A 17,743-nucleotide genomic window follows, 5' to 3' on the forward strand; every position below is an offset into this window, starting at 1 on the left:
GCCGGTGCGGGTGAATGACCTGGAAAGGTTGTGAAACGCTCACACCTACCACGCAGTGGGGCGGTGTGGAGGAGCTCCTTGTGCCGGGGGGGGGCCATGCCCCAGTGGGCCTTGGGTCGCAGCATGGCTCTTGCAATCCCTGCCCCGCACGAGCTGCCTGGCATCTCCCTGCCTCAGTTTCCCCCCTCTGTGTACAACGGCCCCTTTACCCCAAATTGCTTAATTTTGGGGAAATCGAAAGCGCTCTTGTTAGGCCCATGGGAGAGAGGCAGGAGGGCACGCTGGGTGTCGAGACCCCGATGGGGTGGGAGGAGGCCCCTCTCCCAAATTGCAACCGAGCTGCGATGCATGACGGCAGGGAGACGGGGCAAAATCTGAAGAGCCCTTCCCACAGCCCATCCTGCGTGGGACCCCCGCCTCCGCTGCCCCGACCCCCATCCCCACAGGGCACGGGAGGGTTTGGTGGCTCGATCCACAGCAATAACCCCCTTGTCCGGGTCTCCCAGGCTCTTTCTTCCCCTCTCCCTCCCATGGCTGCGGTGCACTGCGCTCCTTCCTCCGCCCCTTCCACGCCGCCGGAGGAGCATGGCCGGGGAGGCGGGCGGCCGCGCTCCGGAGTGGAGGAGGCGCAGGGAGAGGATGCAGACATTGGAAGGCAGCCGGGATGATTGATGGTTTGGGCTGTTTTGTAATGGGAGGGGAAGGAGAGGAGGAGGAGGAGAAAAAGTCTGTGTAATCTTTCAGTGCGGAGGCCACCGGAGCCCGGAGCTGGGGCCGCCCGTCCCTGCATCGCTCCGCGGAGCCATGTGGGGCTTTTGATTTTGGTTTTTTTTCCCAATTCTTTCTTTCGGTTGATTTATTTTTCCCTTTTGTTCTTCTCTTCCTCTCTTCCCTTCTCCTTTTTTTTTTTTTTTTTCTTTTCCCTTTTTAAACTCTTCTTCCAGGGAGAGGATAGTGGTTAAAGCTCGAGCTGGATGGATGGGTATGGGGAGAGGGGCAGGATCCACAGCCCTGGGACTTTTCCAAATCCTCCCTGTCTTTCTCTGCATCTTCCCTTCAGGTAAGGAACAGCCTCTTTATTTTGAAGAATTTTTTTCCTGTATTTCTCGCAGCCCTTGGATAGCCGCCTCAGTTCCCCCTGTCTCTGGGCCTCTTTCTCTCCCCCTCTCTTTGCAGCAGTTTACCACATGTTTAAAATAAGCAAGTGGGGCTCAGTTTTGGAGGGGGTGTGTGTCCCCATTCCCTTTTCCCCAGGCAGTTGCGGTGGGTGTTTTTCCTTGACCTCATCTTCTTTGTCTCCCCGCTGCCTCATCCCACAAGGAAGGAGATGGTCGAAATCAAAGCAATCCCGGGCGAAGGCAGCCGGGGGTTGTTTCTGACAGCGTCAGGCAGGTTACGTTGTTCTCCCGTTCCCGGGTGTGCTCTGTGCCTTGAAAGGAAAGGGGGGGGCGACCCACACATTAACGCCCCAGATGCCAAATTTCTCCCCTTGAGTGCAGGGGGGTCCCCCCGCTCCGAGCCCACCGGGAAGGGAAAAGCCAGAGGGAGGTTGCAGAGGGGGTAAAGGACGGTCGTTGCTTTGTGATTGCGGGAAGGTCGGGTGTCCGGGGAGGGGGGGGGAGTGTGTTGCACGGCCCCACGGAGCGGGGGGCACGGCCCCGGGGCTCACCTGGGCCAGGCAGCGCGGCGGGCGGCGGAGGATGCGCGGGCGGCACGGAACGGGCTCCCCCTTGTCCCCGCCGCCCCCCTTCCCCGGCCTCGGGCTGGGGTTTTTTGGGCTCAGTACTATTATTTCGTTGGAAAACTTGCCCCGGCCGAGCCGGGAGCTGTTGGGCTGTCCGAGGGCGGGATGGCAACCAAATGGTCCCGCAAGCATCGGCTCCCGCGGCCGAGCCCTCGCCCGCCGGCCCTTCCCCGCGCACCCCCGGCCGCTCGCACCTATCGCTGGTCTCTGCCTCCCCCATCCCCAGTTTGTTTGTATTGTGTCAGAAAAGGAGAGAATTTCAGAATTACAGCTGAAAACGCCATCTGTTTCCAATGAATCCCCCATAGTTTTTCACAATGTTTTTGGCAGATCTCTGCCTGCAAATTCCTTCAAGCCCTGAGTGCTTGTTTTTGTTGGGGGAGGGGAAACCCAGTCCACAGAGGCGGATTTGTTCCTTCCAAAACTCTCCAGTTTCTTTACCTCCTTTTTTTTTTTTTTCACTTGCAAAGGGGGGGAAAAAAAGGAGAGAAAGCAGGAGGGAGAAAGAAAAGCCCTAACGCTTAAATCTCCCCGTTTATCTTTTTAGTTTAGTAAAACTTTCCCTTTTTTTTTTTTTAAATTTATTAATTTTTAAATCGCCTCTGCCTTTCTTTTGCATAACCGTAGGTGAAGCAGTCTTGCACACACATGTAGTAAATAAATAAATAACTGCTTTACGCCCTTCCTCCCCCCTTTGCCCTCTTAGCCCTATTGCAGGAAGGCGAGCCTTTTCAGCGCTGCCCTTAGCATTGAGGTGTCCCTCCGGACCCCACTTCTCCCAGGGGACTTCCCAGCAGGCTGGAAGCTGAACCCCTTGTTTTTTTTCTGGAAACTCTGGAGCGGCTCCCATATGTGTTGCTTAACGCCCTTTTCGGAGCGTTTGAGTTGCAAAGCGTTGAGGCTGTGAGATTTACGGTGCAAGAAAGAACTTGATAGGAGATCTGGCTGGCTGCTTTGTTTGATTCTCCCTTCAGCAGTCAAATAAGGTGCAAAGAACTGGCAGAACGAGGCGATCCGGAGCCCGCGGGAGCGGGGCGCAGGCGGAGACGGTGCTCCCCGTGCACAGAGCTGAGAGCACGCCGGGGGCTTTCGTTGAAAGCTTTTGGGGTGGGAAGGTAGGAAAAAGGGGGGGGATTTATTCCCTGGCATACCCTTTGCCCCTTTTTCCCCTGTGCTTCCTGGGAATTTGTGGGTTCCCAGCAGGTTCCCAGCCCCGAGGAAGCTTCGCACCCCTCCTGAGAGCCCCGGGTGAGCAGGCCCGCTGGAGGCTGCCCAAGTGGGCGCTCGGCGTGTCGGATCAGTGCCTCGCCGAGTCCTGCCCTATTTATTTATTTGCTTAAACCCCCCCGCTACGCGCACACCCCGGGCTGGATTCCCGCTTGTGTTGCTCTCACACCGATGGCTTCACCCTGCTGCCTCCTGGGCGGCCCCCGCCGTCAAGCATCCTTGGGCTGGGTCTCCCCTGCGTGGGTCCCCCCTGCGTGGGTCAGGGTGACCTCTGAGCGTGGGGCAGCTGGGGAAGGAGGTTTGGGCAGAGCAGGCCACTGCTGACAGTTTCCCTGGCAGAAGTCCTGCTCAGGGCTTGTGCCAAGTCCCAGCGTCGGATGCTCATGGCTGCTGTCCCCTCCTGGCTGGGACCCTGATATCCCGGGGTGCTCGGCTGACCCCCGCCTGTGCTTCCCAGTATGGGCTGTGCTGAGTTTTCTTGCAAATCCTTTTGTACCCTTTTGTACTTTCAAAATCTGGCCCTGGGTGTTTTGCCCCAGATGTCAAGCTTTGCTCTCCCCCTCGTACTCTGGTTTGCTTTGGCTTTCCCTGATTGTCTTCAGCTTTGCTGTTTTGGCTGTAATACACTCCTGCCTCCAAAAAAAAATTGGAATTTTCTGCCCTTGGTCCATCTGGGCAATGCGGTTGATTCCAGATGAGGATCCGTGCCTACTGGAGGTGTATCAGATCGGTTGATAAATGGCTTTTGTCTCAGCGGCAGGGAGGGACGTGATCGCAGCATTAAGCCGAAATTGAGAAGGGGGGCTTAGAGGCTGTTAAAACAACACCTCCCCAACGCAGTGAACGGGGAGCCGGGCCGGGGGCCGGGGAAGGTGGCGGCAGGGACAGAACACGCCTGTGCGGGATGTTGTCAGGGCAGAGAAGAAGGGAGGGATTCAAACGTAAACCTGGAAATATTTTGGCTTCCCTGTTTTGTTGCTCGCTTGGAGCCGGTCTCGTACTTGGAACAGGGAGTTCTCTGCGATTGCCAGCAAGGCTCCTTGTGGGGCTGGAAGGAGGCGCCTTGTTTTTAATGCAGATGGGGTGGATATGTTGCTTTTTTCCATCGAAAATCCTGAAATTCCCAGTCCTTGGTTGCTGGGAATGGGGGAATATTAAGAGTGACTTTGGGTTTATAATGGCAGCAGCTGAGGTTTCCTTCTTTGTGGCCCAAACAGCTGCGCCGAGTCGGATGTGCACGTGAAAGTCCTCACAGGGCTGGGCAGCCATAAAAACTTCCTAACCTGGGGGCTCCGCTCGGTCTCTGCGCCAACCTGCTGTCCCCGGAGAGCCGGGCTGCAGCGCTGGATCAGGCCCCAGTGACAATGAGTTTTGCGGTCTCTCTTTTGGCTCCCTGATGGGCACATCCCATAAAGCAACCGTAGGCTCTGGCAGGGCGGTGCGCGGCCCGAGCGAGCCCCTCCTCGGCTCATCAGTCCTTCAGGGGACCCCCCAGCCGAGTCCTACAGCTCCCAAGGGATGAGCATTAGTGGGACAGCAAAGAAGGTCAAAGACGAGGGGGGTTTGGCCCAGCTGGATGGGTTTGATTGGGTTTGATTTGCTTTTCCCACTGGAGCAGACACTAAACTTGGAATAAGGGGGAGTGTGGGAACCCAGGACCAAAAGAGCATCGGGGTCCCGGGTGGTTCGGAGGGGGCCGGGATGAACTCAGAGCTGCCGTAAGCCAGGAGTGATGTGTGCTGGGGCGAGGGGGAAGGGTTTTCGGGGAGGATGGGGGATGCTCAGAGGTGGCAGCTGTGGTGGGGCAGGTGAGGGGGTGCCCTGGCCTTTTTCTGGCTGTCCTGGCAAATCCTGTCTTGATGCTGCAGCTCAGGAGCCCTGCCTGGCCGGGCACAGCACCCGGAGCGCACTTGTAAGAGGAGTGCCCCTAAATGCCTTTAAAAAGCTTTGTACCCTGCTCTTGGCAACCACTGGGATGAAAAGAAGAGGATATTTATTCCCTTGTCCGTGAGCTCTCAAAATAACAGGGCGTTCGATTGTAGCCTCAAGATTGCTTTGCACTCAAGTGCAGCCCGGCTGAGTAAATCACTGCTTCACCAGCTGAAATTCCTGCAGCAAGGGGGAGAATTGAATTATGGCCAACTGCAAAACCAGATGCCATCCCCTTGATGAAGTCATCGGGCTCTTACTGCGGAGAACAAGCTGGCTCCTACACACACGCAGCCCTCGTAGGCGCAGACTGAGCTGCTCTGTCTAACGGCCCGGCCGTGGTGCGCGGGGCAGCCGGAGGCCGGTGTCCCTGCAGATGCGAGAACACTAAGTCCTTCAGGGTGGAGCACCAGAAGGGTGTCAAGTCCCGCTTTCCACTGCGGGAGCATCCAGGGGAGTTTGGCCATTTAATTCCCAGCAAGCAGAGCTATCCCTGCACATACGGGGTTTTTATGGGTCAGGCAGAGAGCAAGCTTCACTTGAGCCCAAAGTATTTTCTCCTCCCTCGGTTTCCTCTCCTTCCTGGACAGCTGTTGACTTTGGTCCCCAAAGCCCTAGTAATGATCTACGGCGTTCTGGTTTTCGGACAAGCTACCTTTTTTTCTTGCCGTATGACACACTCCAGCCGGCCCTTTCTGAGATGACGAGGACATGTGGCAGGACGGTTTAGGGATGGATCCTGGCTCCAGGCTTTGCTCTTTGTGAAAGCATCACCGTGCTGGGGATGGGAGGGTGCAGAACAGCAGGACTGGGAGGGGTGGGTTCCAGTTAGAAAGTTACTTTTTCTCTTAAAATTAAAACCTGAGCCCAGGGGGGCCAGCAATCAAATGCATTTAAAAATAAAGAAACCTCTGAAGGTCTGTGGCTGTGAAGGAGGAGCAGACATTGTGGCTTCCATGGGGTGCAAGCAATGGAGAGCGAGTCTGGTGCTGGGTGGGAGCCCAGCCCGCAGGAGGGATCCACTAGATCCCTGCATGTCCCTGGGTGCGGCTCCAGCATCAGTGAGGTGCCCGCCTGGGTTTTCGGTGGGCTCGTGGGGCTGCTGCCTGCCAGCCGGGCAGCTGCCACCCCACGCCCTGCGTGCAAACCAACGCCTCCGACTGAGATGCCGCAATTTTTTGGCAGGCGTTTAATTGTATAAATTTGCCTCATCCAGATTTATGTGCTCCGGGCTTTTCTCCATCTCCTCGTTTCGTGTCTCATTTACCTCTGCGTTTGAAGGGTTGAAATTTCACAAGAGCACGGCGGGGATGATTATTCCTAGAGGGAATCCACACCTGTGAGCAGAAAGCGTTTCCCTGCCAGCCCCGCCGCGGCCCGGGCGAGGGGGAGGAGGGCGAGGGACCCGCTGCCACACCTGGGGGGCCCCCGGGCGCTGGTGGGTGGCAGCCGTGCCTTCAAAGGCACCCTGGGAAAACAGCTTCAGCGTGGGGAGAGCGATGTCTGCTGGAAACCTGAAACACTCGGCGATGGGGATGGCTGGTGGAGGTGGCCTTGTCCGGGAACCGCTGCTTCAGAGGGATGGGGACATGAGTGGTGTTGGCCGGGGGAGGAAGAAGAGGGTGATGCTTCATGCAGGGGGTGAGAGAGCGAGTCCACCTCTTTTCCCACCGGGCTTGTCTTGGGTGAAACCCTTCACATCCTCAGCGTTTTCATCTGTAAAATGGACCACTCCCCTCACGGAGATTTTCCACCTCTTGAGAACTGTTGGTGAAAGCGGCTGGGCGCTCCCCAGCTGGGAAAGCCCAGGTGTGCAGCTCCAGCACCGCTTTCCAGCCTGCGGCATGCTGTGGCAAGGAGCCAGCTTCGTTAGCGCCCTTCTGCAGATGGAGAATCGGAGGAAATCGCTTCCCTCCCTCCCTCCTCCTCCTCCTCCATCCACCAGCTCGCGATATGCGTCCGTGGAGCAAAACCGGCATCCTCCGAACCATCCCCCAGCGCTCCTTCCTCCGAGCTAGGGAAAGCTCAACAGTTGCAGCAAAGGCAATGCCGAAGCCTGAATCCCAGGATGAAGTTTTAAGAGCAAAGTCTGCAACTCTGTTGCTGCTTTGGCTGTAAACGCTGATTCCTCCTTCCAGCCCATCGTGCTTCCCGAACTTCCCAAGATTTGCCGGTAATTCTCAGAGCAGCATCGTCAGCGGCTCATGGCTCTGGCTATGAGCTGCATGGTTGATGCCCTCTCCGATGGTGTCTGCTCACCCTTCTCCCTGCGTGGGGATGTCGAGGTGAGCGTGGAGGAGCAATGCTGGCCGGGGAGGCTGGGGAGAGACACATTCGTCCCCGCTAAGCATGCCGGGTCAGCGGTAAGCCGACTCTCTGGGCCAAAAGAGCTGACTAAATGACAGGAACGATCAAGGGCTCCTTCGGCAGCATCCAATGGTTCGTGCCGTAGCCGGTGAAGACACTGACTCTGCTTTTTTCCTGCCCGTGCTTGCCCCGTGTCTCCACGACGCCAGGAGAGGAGAGATGGGGGGCCATGAACTCGGCGCTGAGGACAAAAGGGAGTTGGCCGTTGCAGGTCCTCCAGATGCTTTAGTGATTGACACAGGTTGAAACGAGAAACCTCCTCCTGTGTCCCTCTTTTGACTTAACTGGAAAGCCTTTCCCCAGCATCCTCTTGAGCAAGACAAGGACTGGGTTAAAAGAAGCTGCCTGGATTGAGGTGTGCTCTTGGCTACATCTAGAGTGACTCTATCAGCACGGCCTTTGCCTGGATTTAACGCATCTGCTGCTTTTGCCAGTGGAAGAGAGCACAAAACCCAGGCCCCAGCGTGGAAGGTGGCCCCTTGGAGCCAACCTCCCCATGCACGCCCTTGCAAAATATGAGCTCCAGCGCTTTAAGAGAGTCAGGTTTATTTTTCTCCTTCAGTTCCCTCCTCCTGGTCCTCCTCCCCCCACTTCAGTGCAACTGAAACCTGATCTAATCCCTTTGCACATGGGTAATTTATTGGTCTATTGGGCTTTTCTTGATGGCAAATTGCATTGTCTTTCTTCCTGGGTTGAGGCTTTGGAGCAGTTTGCTGCATTCCTGCAGCTCTTTTCTCAGGGCTGATCTTTCGCACCCCCTCTGAGCACAGTCAAATCAGTTTTATTGGGCCTCTTTGTTATGCAAACAAGGCAATAATAACCAGGCTATTATTCTGCAAGATTGTGCTTGATTAACAGTTCAAAGGAGGTCGCTGGAAGAGCCCAGCACTGCTATGGCCCACAAATCCTTTCACCAAGCTTGGGTCATGTGGCCCTTGGGTCTTCCTCGCCCCTCGGTGCCCTTTGGGGCTGCGGGAGAGCTGCCCCTGCCCAGGACACCCCATCCATCTGGGCTGCCGATGGCACCGACGGGCTCATTTCTCTCCCTGGCATGACGAGGCACCGGCTGATGCGTGTTGGCCTCGCAGCCCTTGCGGGCACCACGACGTGGGTCCAGCATGGTCAGCACGTGGGGTGGCTCATGTGGACTTCCCCGTTGGGACAGGGACAGCGCGAGGGGCTGGGTGCAAAGGGCTGATGTCGTTCATCCCCTCTGGTTTTGCTTTGGACTCCCGAAATCTTGCTGGAAGGGCTCCTGTCAGCCATTTGAGGAGCAACGTGGTTTTTTTTCTTTTAACTCTTGGGGTCATTTTGGTGCTGGTGGTGACTGCTGTCCACCCAGGAGCTGAGCGGCCCACATCTCCTTGTAGCTGGTAGATGTTGCTGGTATTTAGCACCTCTGAGAATCGTGCCTTTCCTATTGAGGTGTCAGCATAAACATGTTTATTTAGATTACTTAAATAAATATGTGTTTAGGAGCCTAAGTCTAGGTGCTCAGATCTGAGGCCAAAGGTAATTACGTTTTACTGTGTTCTTCGAAAAAGCCTTTTACTGCATGTGTGAGGCTTGCACATCTACACTTCAATCCATATATTTGGAAAGACGCGGGATGATGTATTTGCATCACATGTGGGTGATGAAATACTTTCCAGCCCGTTAGTAACCAAAAGGATATTAAACAACATCTCCTAGCAGTGAACACTTAAAAATTAACAGGTCTGGTTAACATGCACCATGCAGGAGTCTTAAAATAATTGGCTTTTGCTTACTGAAATTAATTTCCAGTAATTCTCTTTGCTAGAGAAATTACAGAACAGAAGAATTGTTGCTTTTGTGCTAGTTTTCTGAAAAAGCGTGATTTGGGTAAATGAAATCCAGGTCACCTGACACCAGCTGAAGGGAAAATAGGGGGCACTGATAATTAAAAGGCTGTTAAAGTTGGACACGTGCATATGATATGTTTGAACACTTAATTTAACAGCGTGTAATATAACGTACCAATAACGAGAGCAGAGCAGTGGGACCCGGGTCGTGCGATACCCCACGCACGAGTATGTGGGAGCTCCTGGGGCGGGGAGGCCATGGGGTGCTTGCAGGATGGACCGGTGCTTTGCAAACCAGGAGCTCTGGAAAAGGTCATGGCCAAAGAGCACAGCTTGGTGCCCGCTGAAAGGGGTGACCTCGGGAGAGGGGCGAGCGTGTGTCCTGCGTCGGTATCGCCCGTGGGGGTGGGAGGTTTTGCAGGAAGGAGGTCTGATGGTGGGGCTGGGCAAACACCTTCCAGTGAGAACTTAAAAGCGCAAACCGTTCAGCTTATCTAGAGGATTGACAAGTGACTTGATTGCAGTGTGTAAATATCTTTGTGGGAAACATACTGGTTACTAACGGACCTTTTACTGCTTTGGAGAAAATCGGTGGTTCTTTTTATGTCCTTACAATGAAGTCAGATAAAATCCACTTAGAACCAAGACCCGCGTTTTGTAAAGGTGATAAACTCCTGAAACAGCCCGCCGAGGAAAGGGGTGGCTTTTCAGACTGCGCAGACCGCAGAAGTCCTCATGGGAGGTATACCTGAACAAACATGGGGCACCAGGCTGACCACGGCGGGGCTGTCTTAGTTCAGGTGATTTAATGATTTCTTCTGGCTTTAAACTTTCCAACATCATTGGTTTCAAGATACCAAAGGGAATTTTGTCCCTGGTTTGAGTGGCGCCAAGCCCTTGAAAGGAGAAGGTGATGGGGAGGTTGGGAGGTGGCTGGGCTACCAGGGGTTGAAGTTGCTCATCCCCACGATGAAGGACCCTTTGCGATGGACAAGGGTGGTGGCATCACCCAGACCTGGGAGTGTCACGCAGATCCCAGGAGAGCCTCGCTGGGTTCCTGCTTGAAAGGAGTTTGTTTCCGTGCTAAGTCATCTGTGGTTGAAAAACAGATCCATTGTGAGTCGATGGAAAATAGATTATGCGAAATTGAATAAACATCGTTTCTTGGCCCGGGTACAAATGAGCCTTCACCGCTGTGCCAAAGCTGCTGCCAGAGGGGACAAGGCAAGGCGTGCTTATCGTGTGGGGGGGAGAAGGTTGTGTCTGCTCTCCTCTGCAGCCTTTATCGGCCGTGGTCCCTCCCCAGCAGCACGAGGGGGTTTGCCAAACCCGCTGGCCACCGGTGCGGTTGGAAAAGCATTTATGGGAAAGCCCAGGCGTGAGCGGCCGGGGAGGGCGTGCGGCCCCGCTCGCACACCGCCCCTGCCGCTGCGGCACCTGGCTTTGGAAATCTGGCCTTATATGGGGCCCTGAGCGAAACAGCGAAAAGGGGACGGGTGCCAAAACCGGAGCGATAACATCTTAAAGAAGAACGCTCCCCCTTCAGGCCCAGGGAGGAAGGAGATGGGCTTCCCTGCCCTTGGTTTTGTTGGTTTTTTTGGTTTTTTTTCTTTTTAAACTCAGTACCTTATAAAGTCATGCGTGACCCTGGGGCGGTGCGGCTGCAAGGGATGCTCGGCACGGGGATGCATTTAGCACTGAGCGTCGGGGGGCTGTTGTGCAGCAGCCGGCTCTGTCCGTAGGCTGCCACAGCTCACGCCTGCGTCTCCTGATCCAAGTGAATGAAGTGTGTCCTTAAGGAGCAACAGGCAACGGCTTTATTCCTACTAAAAAAATCCCGTCTACACAGTGGCTGAGGATCTGGAGCAGCCTGGGCTCTGCAAGCTGCTCGCTGGATGGGGTGCTTTGCGCAGTTGCCTTACCGAGCTGTCAGGTGAAGTGGGGTGTGTGGGTCCTGCATGTCCAGGGACGTGTCCTCCAGCTCCTCCCAGGGCTGTGCTGGCAAGTCTGTCTGCAGCGACAGCGTGTTCGGCCGCATGCAACCTCAAGGCATCCTCAAGCTGTACATTAGCATAACTACTAGGAGAGCAATGATTTTAATTGCCTGACGCCACAACTGTTTGGGATAACGGGCAATGGTGGCACTGGTCACATTCCTGCATGCTTTTTTGACTCTTGCGTTCCGCTGGGAGGGTCCTGGGGGATCTGCAAAGCTGTGCTCGCAGGCTCTCATCAGAGGGAGCGAGATGCATTTTCCTTATTTTCCGCACTGGTAAACCCACACCTGCACCACGAGCATCTCGCCCTGCTTGCACTCCCCAAGCCAGCAAACTCGCTTGCTTGTCACTGCAACCGTGCTACCATGTGCCTGCATTAAATACCATCCCTTACTTCTCCCTCTGAGATTAGGCACTGCGCTAGCTATAGCAATATTGCAACAGCCGTGTTCGAATGTATAGCCTGCAGAGCCAAGGCGGGCAGCGTTGGGGAGCCGGGAATCATTTGATCATTTGCATCACGTCTCTCATCTAGGAGAAACACCGAGAGGTACACTCCATTGTAAGCCAGTGCCTGTCATGGGAAGCCCGCTGATAAGCAAAGTGTTTTTGGTGGAAAACCACACTCTTGGGGCTGAAAAGAAAGGGACATGAAATAATAAATATTTTTAAATTGGACCCGTAATGCAGATGGCTTAGCAGAAATGTGTCAAAAGCTTGTTATCAAGTCACCTCTGGTCGATGATGAGTTAAAGGCTTTCCGCAGTGCCTCTCGCAGGTTTAAATGGGATGCTGCCAAGACAAAACAGCCCCTGGGTTCTCGGTGCTGTTGCTAGCATCTGAGTTTATTCAACATGAATTTTAAAACTGTGAGGAACCTGTCACCATTTCCTATTTGCACTTCACTCTTCTTGGAAAGGGAGAGGAGACAGGCTTGTTTCTTAAAGCTGGACTGCTTAGTGTTTTATAGCCTTGGTCTCCCTTTCTGATTTTCCAGCACCAACTATGTTTAGGTTTCCAGCACTGCAATGTTTAAAACTAAAACATACTGTTTTCCCTGAAACAATACTGGGGTTTGTAACTTTCTTTTTAAACAAATCTGAAATGGTTTTGGCACAGATGCCTTGCCAGCCTTCTTCTAAACAAACCCCGAGACAGGAATATACGTGTACGCCTGCGAGAGGCACCACGAAAGCATCTGGAAACGGTGGGGCTTTTCTTCTCGTCCTTCTGCTGTCTTTTGTGCCTGAGCCCATCCTGTCTCCAAGCCCTCCGAGGGGGTCGATTAAGAGGAGAGGAAGGAAAACACCGTGAATTTTAAGCTGGGTTCACCCAGCAAGACTCCCAACTGGCACGGGTGGAGCAGCGTCTGTGCGATGTTCAATGATGGCCATGTGCTTTTGGCACAGCTGCTTTCAAGTCTGCTCCAGGGAAGCCACGCTGCCCCAGGGAGCAGACGTTGGAGGGGGAAAAAAAGAGGATCTGAATTTTCTTTGCCTTCCTCCGCCTTGCCAGCAAGCACCGGGGCTCCGGCTGAGCCCGGCGAAGGCCCTGCTGCCTTTGCCTTCGCCGCCGCGTGGGCAACGCCAGGCGGGTGCGAAGGGGAGGCGGGGGCTCGGCTGGCATCCCCGCACCCTGCCGTGCCGGTTTTTCTCCTCCGCCTCTTGTTCTCTCTCAGCGAGCCGTGGCGGGGAACGGGCTCCCGGGGCAGGCAAGAAAGAGCTTTTTTGGCTCCTGCTTCTTTCCGGGGGCACAGGGACACGGGCAAGCGCCGCTCCCGGCACCGCTGCAGCCCCGAGGATGGTGGGGTGGCCGCTGGCTCTGCTGCGCAGGGTTGGTCACGGCACAGATCCCGCTCTTACCTCTGCACATCGGCATGTGTCTGGGGCACAGCGGTCATGCCGGGCTGGGTTTCCCCATGCCTGCGGAGGAGGAAATGGAAGGCAGACAGATTTTTGCCCTGGTAGAGCTCGGTCTGGAAACAAACGCACAGTAATTCATGCAGCACAGAGCTTTGAATGTCAAACCCTAAAAAGACATTAAAAACCCATTGCATCTCCCCCCACATTAATGATCCTGCCTTATCGCTACTAATGAATACGTCCCATTCTTCCCCACCCTGGTTTTCCCCTCCAGGTGCAGTCATCTAAAGGCTGGATGCTCTTTCCCTTCTTGGCTTAAATTGGGGCAGATCCTGTTGGTTTCTTTGGCTTTGATGCATGAGAGTTGGGTCATGTGAGAGGGTCATGTCTGGTGAGCAAGGCCCCATCACGCGGTAGAGCCAATGTCATGAGTTTGGGCTGCAGGAGGAGGACACCAACCTCTTGGTGGGGGTAGAGTTGGATGTCCCACACACAGGCATGCAAGCATTGACCACCTTGTGTTTTCCTCCCCTCCTGCAGTGACATCTCCATGCAAGATCCTCAAGTGCAACTCTGAGTTCTGGGCAGCCACGTCAGGCTCCCACCACCTGGGCACGGAGGAGGCACCCGAATTTTGCACGGCGCTGCGCGCCTACGCGCACTGCACCCGCCGCACCGCCCGTACCTGCAGGGGTGACCTGGCCTACCACTCTGCCGTGCATGGCATAGACGATCTCATGGTGCAACACAACTGCTCCAAGGATGGTCCCACGTCCCAGCCCCGCCTCCGGACTTTGCCCCCCGGGGATAGCCAGGAGCGTTCCGACAGCCCCGAAATCTGCCACTATGAGAAGAGCTTTCACAAACACTCGGCTGCCCCCAACTATACCCACTGCGGGCTCTTCGGGGACCCCCACCTCAGGACTTTCACAGACACTTTCCAAACCTGCAAGGTGCAAGGGGCTTGGCCGCTCATAGACAATAACTACCTGAACGTCCAGGTCACCAACACGCCGGTGCTGCCTGGCTCCGCAGCCACTGCCACAAGCAAGGTGAGCCTCGGGCACATCCCCATGAGCAGAGCTGGGCAAGGGCAGAGGTGCTTCTGAACAGCCTTTCTTTCCACCATCTCTCTCATCCACCGTTTGCACGTGTCCTTGGGGAGGGTAAGACCAAGCGGGAGCATTTGGCCTTAAAATGTCAGATGCCCATCCTTCCTCTGTCCCCACCTTCGCTTAAACAGCCTGTGGTTTCTTCCTGAGCACGTCCAGCCTCATCATGGTTAGCAGGCTGAGATGCTGCAGCTCTGAGGGCAATCACGGCCAAAGTCGGGGATGGCAAATTAAGAGGGCTCCCACCTGAGGGACTCCAGGTTGCTGTGAACAGCCAGATCGGGAATGATGGTGGCACCTTTTGGTGGACACCCGAGATCCAGGCAAAGCTGGGACTGCCCTCCAGGGAGGCTCCAGCTTGCAGGGAAAAGCCTGGAGGGAGCTGAGCTCCTCGCGCTGCCTTCCCCTCTGCCCAGGCTCGTAATCGGTTTGCAACCGAGTCAAGGCCTTTTGTGGGGCACAGTCCGTTCTGGTGGTGCTTCGACAGCCTAAATAAACATCCTGAGGGTACAGGGCAAACGCTGAGAAAACCCAAGTGAAAATGTGCTGCCGTGATACAGCAGGACTTGTGTGACCTGACCTCAGCTTCAGGAGAGACCTGGAGCTGATGAACTGTCATGTTGCTCCGTGGTGCACAAGCTCTAAAGCTAACAGGTCACTTTTTGTGCCAAAAAAAGGGAGGCTCAGCAGGAGGCATCCTCTTGCTTTTGGAAGATGTCCTGTCCGGCCGTGCCTGGGAGATCTGCTTCTCCCTGTGTGTGGGGACTGCTTCTCAGCCCTGGATGTGAGCTTTTTAGTCTGAGCTGGAGCTGGCATTTTGGTTTTGACCTGTCCTTAAGAAACCTCCTTAAAGATACTTAATGATGCTCTCAACTCCTTACCTACCAAAAGACATCAAAACCTGCTGAAGCTTGCAAGGAAGTCTTGCTTGAGGAAAGTGGTCTCTAAGGACCCCAGGGACCTGGAATTTCTAGGCTGGATCCCAGGATCACCATCTTAATTGAGCCTTTTCACCCATTATCTGCCTCACGGGCTTGTGGTGAGGAGGGATTAGTCATGAGTTCTGCAGCATGAGCTGTGGAAAGCATTACTGGGTTATTGCTAGAGGACCATGTGCTGTTAGAAAGGATGGGAGCCTCTCGGTCCATGGGGCTCATTGTGTTTTTCATGATGTTCTCTGGTCTACCCTTCTTCCTCCAGCCAGAGGCAGGGCTGGACCCAGAGTAGGTAGCAGGAGGTCCATGTGAGGGGTAGTGCAGCCTGAAACCCAGGGCACGGTGGTGCCTCATGGCATGGTTGAGGAGGAGATAGCAGGGCTGCCATGGGGCTGGGAGTATCTGGGCACTCAGCAGAGGAGTGGGTGGGAGAGAGGGATATTGCCAGGGCTCTGGACAGCTCTGGGCTCCTCGCCAGCACCACTGGGAGCAGGGGGTGCTGGGAGCCACCACCGTACTCAGCCCGGACCTTGGGGAGCGTCATTTTTTCCCTTCATACTCAGCCCTCGGGCGTATCTGTCATGTAGCTGCTGGAATCATCTCTCCTCCAGCCCTGTCCCGCTCTGGCCAGGTCTCAGTCTGCCCCTTCATGGAGGCTACGTGGGGGGAGTGGCCCCCTTACTGCTCCTCCCTCAGGGAAAGAGGTGCAAGAGGAAGAGCAAGTTTGCAAGAGGTGAAAGAGGAAGCGTAGAGTTTGCGTGGGAAGAAGAGCAAGTTGCTCTTCCTCCCATGCAAACTCTACTCTTCCTCCTCCTCATCCAGCCTTCCCCCCCAAAGCCAGGTCAGCAAGGGAAGAGCAAGTGCTGTGAGGTCCTTCTTCCACAAGGGACCTGTGTTGGAGCCCAGCCAAGGGTGGGGAGCCGTCTTGGGCTCAGTCTACGCCCATATCACCCCTAGAAGTGCCTGCCCACTTGAACATGCTGAACACGTGTGTGTCTGCGTGGTTGAGATGGAGCACGATGTGTTCTGGGGCCCAGAGGAGAAGACTCTGTTGGTCTGGGAGTGGCCAGGGAAAGGAAGAGGTCCAGCCCTTGGGATGTAAATGCTGTGGGAGCTGGAGGAGAAGTTCCACCATCTCTAGGTGAGTCAGGGCTCGTCCCCCTCTGCCATCTGCCAGGCCCTGGAGGCAAGACAGTGCTGCATGCGCGGGCATGCCGCCACAAGCCTGCGAGTAGTGATACTCCAGCCAGCTCCAGCTGGAAGGGAGCTCCTGTGTTGGGCCTGGAGATAACAGCGCAGATCCAGGTGGTACGTTCAGTCCAGCCTCCGGGTCTTGACTCCGTACACGGTGTCCTCATCCCTGTGCTGAAGCAGGATGGCCACGTCTGGGTGCCTGAATTTGGGGCAACTTCTCTAGGATAAAGCACCTGCCCACAAGCTGAAGGCCAAGCTGCCGGCTGGGCTGAGCAGACAGCCCTTCCACCTCCCATGCCGCTCCTGGTGGTGGCCGTATGCTCTCGAGTGGTCATCGCTGGTTGTAACCCTGTTCCTTTCTTTCCTCCCCCACAGCTCACCATCATCTTCAAGAGCTTCCAGGAGTGTGTAGACCAGAAAGTGTACCAGGCAGAGATGGACGAGCTCCCCGCTGCCTTTGCCGACGGCTCCAAGAACGGTGGGGACAAGCACGGAGCCAACAGCCTGAAGATCACTGAGAAGGTGTCGGGCCAACACATCGAGATCCAGGCAAAGTACATTGGCACCACCATCGTGGTGAGGCAGGTGGGCCGGTACCTCACCTTTGCCGTGCGCATGCCAGAGGAGGTGGTCAACGCTGTGGAGGACCGGGACAGTCAGGGCCTCTACCTGTGCCTCCGTGGTTGTCCGCTCAACCAACAGATTGACTTCCAGACCATCCGCTCGGCTCAGGCCACAGAGGGTCGTGCTCGTAGGAAGGGGCCCAGCCTACCGGCCCCCCCCGAGGCCTTCACGTATGAAACGGCCACGGCCAAGTGCAGGGAAAAGCTGCCTGTGGAGGACCTCTACTTTCAGTCCTGCGTCTTCGACCTCCTCACCACGGGGGATGTCAACTTCATGCTGGCCGCTTACTATGCCTTTGAGGACGTGAAGATGCTTCACTCCAACAAAGACAAGCTGCACCTCTATGAAAGGACACGGGACCTGGCCCCGGGCAACACGGCTCCCTCGGGGACCCGCCCTGCCCTCTGGGTAGCACTGCTGTGTTTGAGTCAGTGTTGGTTGTGCTTGTTATAGAGGTTTGCTCCTTCACACCATGGAGAGCAGGGAGAGGGGAGCAGGAGGGAACCAGGGATGAGATGGTGGTGCTGGACAACGGGAGGTTGGATATCAGAGCCCCATGGGTTGTCCTCAAACCTCAGCCCCTCTCTTTGGCACGAGGTCCTCCACCTTTCCAGCTCTTGCCTGGGAGGAACGTGTTACCAATGGGGCCAGTCAGGAGTTTTTGCTGGACTGTTCCTTGTCTGGACCTTCCTCACCTCCCCTTCTCCTCCTCCTCCTCCTCCCAGTAGTGTGGGTGCCGAGGAGCCCCCACCTCCTTGAAGCGCTCCCCCAGGTCCTGAAAATGCATGTGGTGACTGTGACATTGGCGTGCACGAACGTGGCTTTGTCTTCGGAGAGCAGAGCCCACAAGGAGGGCGTAGAGCAGCGAGACGGGGCCAAGCCTGGCCAGCACAACAGGGCTGGGCTTTCTGCTCGCTGGGGCCGTGCTC

General features: G+C 55.6%; 1 protein-coding gene across 1 annotated transcript; it reads left to right on the forward strand.

The window, feature by feature from the left end:
* The first annotated feature begins 490 nt into the window (after positions 1 to 490).
* On the forward strand, positions 491 to 17,356 carry RGMA (repulsive guidance molecule BMP co-receptor a). The gene is made up of 3 exons (XM_075159503.1): positions 491 to 1,060; positions 13,490 to 14,001; positions 16,566 to 17,356. The coding sequence occupies exons 1-3, from the start codon at positions 979 to 981 to the stop codon at positions 17,265 to 17,267; spliced, it is 1,296 nt and encodes a 431-aa protein (XP_075015604.1). The 5' UTR covers positions 491 to 978; the 3' UTR covers positions 17,268 to 17,356.
* Positions 17,357 to 17,743: the final 387 nt, after the last annotated feature.

The sequence above is a fragment of the Calonectris borealis genome, chromosome 11 (genome assembly GCF_964195595.1).
Source record: "Calonectris borealis chromosome 11, bCalBor7.hap1.2, whole genome shotgun sequence".
Lineage (NCBI taxonomy): Eukaryota > Metazoa > Chordata > Aves > Procellariiformes > Procellariidae > Calonectris > Calonectris borealis.

Coding starts and splice junctions, on each gene's coding strand:
- RGMA (XM_075159503.1), top strand. CDS start 979: ATGGGTATGGGGAGAGGGGCAGGATCCACAGCCCTGGGACTTTTCCAA. Junction 1,061..13,489: donor TCTCTGCATCTTCCCTTCAG/GTAAGGAACAGC, acceptor CCCCTCCTGCAG/TGACATCTCCATGCAAGATC. Junction 14,002..16,565: donor CAGCCACTGCCACAAGCAAG/GTGAGCCTCGGG, acceptor CCTCCCCCACAG/CTCACCATCATCTTCAAGAG.